This window comes from Silene latifolia, chromosome Y (genome assembly GCF_048544455.1).
Source record: "Silene latifolia isolate original U9 population chromosome Y, ASM4854445v1, whole genome shotgun sequence".
NCBI lineage: Eukaryota > Viridiplantae > Streptophyta > Magnoliopsida > Caryophyllales > Caryophyllaceae > Silene > Silene latifolia.
This window is the reverse complement of record NC_133538.1, coordinates 396367094-396368963: the sequence shown is the minus strand read 5'-3', so window position 1 is coordinate 396368963 and position 1870 is coordinate 396367094. Positions and strand designations below refer to the sequence as shown.

Here is a 1870-nt window from a genome sequence, read left to right as displayed (position 1 = left end):
TCCCACAAGTGGGATGGTCTTCTTTTGCAAGTCCTTCTCGCTAAACCCCATGTTTTTTATAGTTTTCAGCATGATTAGATTGACCGAGCTGCCAGTATCTACCAGAACCTTCCTAACCGTACAATTGGCCATTGACAATGTTATGATAAATGCATCGTGGTGCTCGTGGCTGTCGTGGACATCTTCCTCGTCGAAGGCGACAGGGGGCAGGTCGCTGTGGGAAATTCTGCAGGAGGTCTCTGGCCTGTCACCCTTAGTTTCGGTGGCGTGTCTCTTTGCCGCCGAATATGTCAGTCCGCTTAGGTCTGAGCCGCCTATTATCATGTTTATTATTTTCGTGCATGTAGGTAGTGTGGAAGGCTTAACCTGTTTTGTGGAATCCACCTTATCTTGCTGCTTGCCCCCATGTGGTAATAGGTGGCTCAGCTCTCCTTGCTCGTATAGGCGCCTGATCTCTCTGCGTAAAGTGTAGCAATCCTCCGTAGTGTGTCCAATGTCATGATGGAACTCGCACTTCTTCTTGCTATCTTTCCTCCAGGATTGTCCTTCCACTGGTGGTCTAGGCCACCTTACTCCTTCTCCCATTTCCTTGAGCGCTTTCAGAATTCCTCCGACGCCAGTTGTGAATCCATATTCTGCCAGCATAGGGAGTTGCTAATTTTCTTCTCTGTTGTCAATTCTATTGACTCCCCTACCATATGGTTTGTATCACTCCTCCTTCTTCCCGACGGACTGCTTTCTGCTTGATTTCTCTATGGCCGACGTACTGGATATGCTTGGCGTGCTTGGTAAACTTGCTCTAACAAGCATATCTTCTTCCAGTCTGATTGCTGCTGTAGACTTTTCTTGCACTACCTCAAAGCTATGGCAAGGGTGCATAGTCACCTGCTTATATAGGTCTGACTCGTGGTGTAAGCCCCTCCTGAATGCTTCCACCGCTGTTGACACATCATACTCTCGTACTGCCACCTTTTCATTATTGAACCTGGTGTTGAATTCTACAATGGTCTCGTTGGCACCTTGGACGATTCGGTATAAGTAGCCAGTATGGTTTTGTGGCTTCCGGCAGCTAGCAAACTGTTGAGTGAACGCAATTACCAAATCGGCAAATGTGGATATCGACCTATTAGGTAGACTTACGAGCCATCGGAGTGCTGGCCCCGACAATGTAATTCTGAACCCCTTACACATGCAAGCTTCCTTTACATGCCCAATGGCCGTTACTATCATCATCTTTTGTTTATATTGGCACACGTGATCAAAGGGGTTCGTTGTGCCGTCAAAGAGAGTCATGTTTGGGTTGTTTAATCCCTTTGGCATGGCGACAATCGATATCGCGTGCACGAATGGTAAGTTTGCGTAGCTGTCAGGCGCTGCCTTCTCAAGTGGAGGCAGCATCCCTGGGACCCTGCTCAGCATCTATCTTAACTCTATGTACTGCTTGTTCGTCAGGCCACCTGAGTCTGTGCTGCCAGTTATCTGCTGATTCTGGACACTACTTCTAGGCCAGAGCTCCCTAGGATTCTGGTTTTGCGTGTTATCCAGTGGGGTTGATGTCATAAGTGTCCCCTGGTGCCATCTTACTTGCGGACTGCCTATGGATCCTGCACCAGGTGTTTGGTTAGTAATAACGAAATTATTGATTGGAATATTACCTATTACCGTTTCTATATTGCTGGCAGGCTGCCAACTATCTGGTGTGAGGTATCCTAGCCCTTGTGGGACTATCCTCTGTCCCGTCGAGACTGCTGCTAGATCTAATCTGGTCACTAACTCAGCTGGAATCGGTCGCGGCTAACTCCTGCTGCCTGATGCCCCCAGCATGGGCTCCACTGCCGAGGCCTGGTTCTCACCCTCAGTTGTTACCGAT

General features: G+C 48.6%; 1 protein-coding gene across 1 annotated transcript; it reads right to left on the bottom strand.

Annotated features, from left to right (window-relative positions):
- Positions 1-708: 708 nt before the first annotated feature.
- Positions 709-1419, bottom strand: LOC141632137 (uncharacterized). The gene has a single exon (XM_074444713.1). It carries the CDS (start codon positions 1417-1419, stop codon positions 709-711), a length of 711 nt encoding a protein of 236 aa, XP_074300814.1.
- Between the last annotated feature and the right edge of the window lie 451 nt (positions 1420-1870).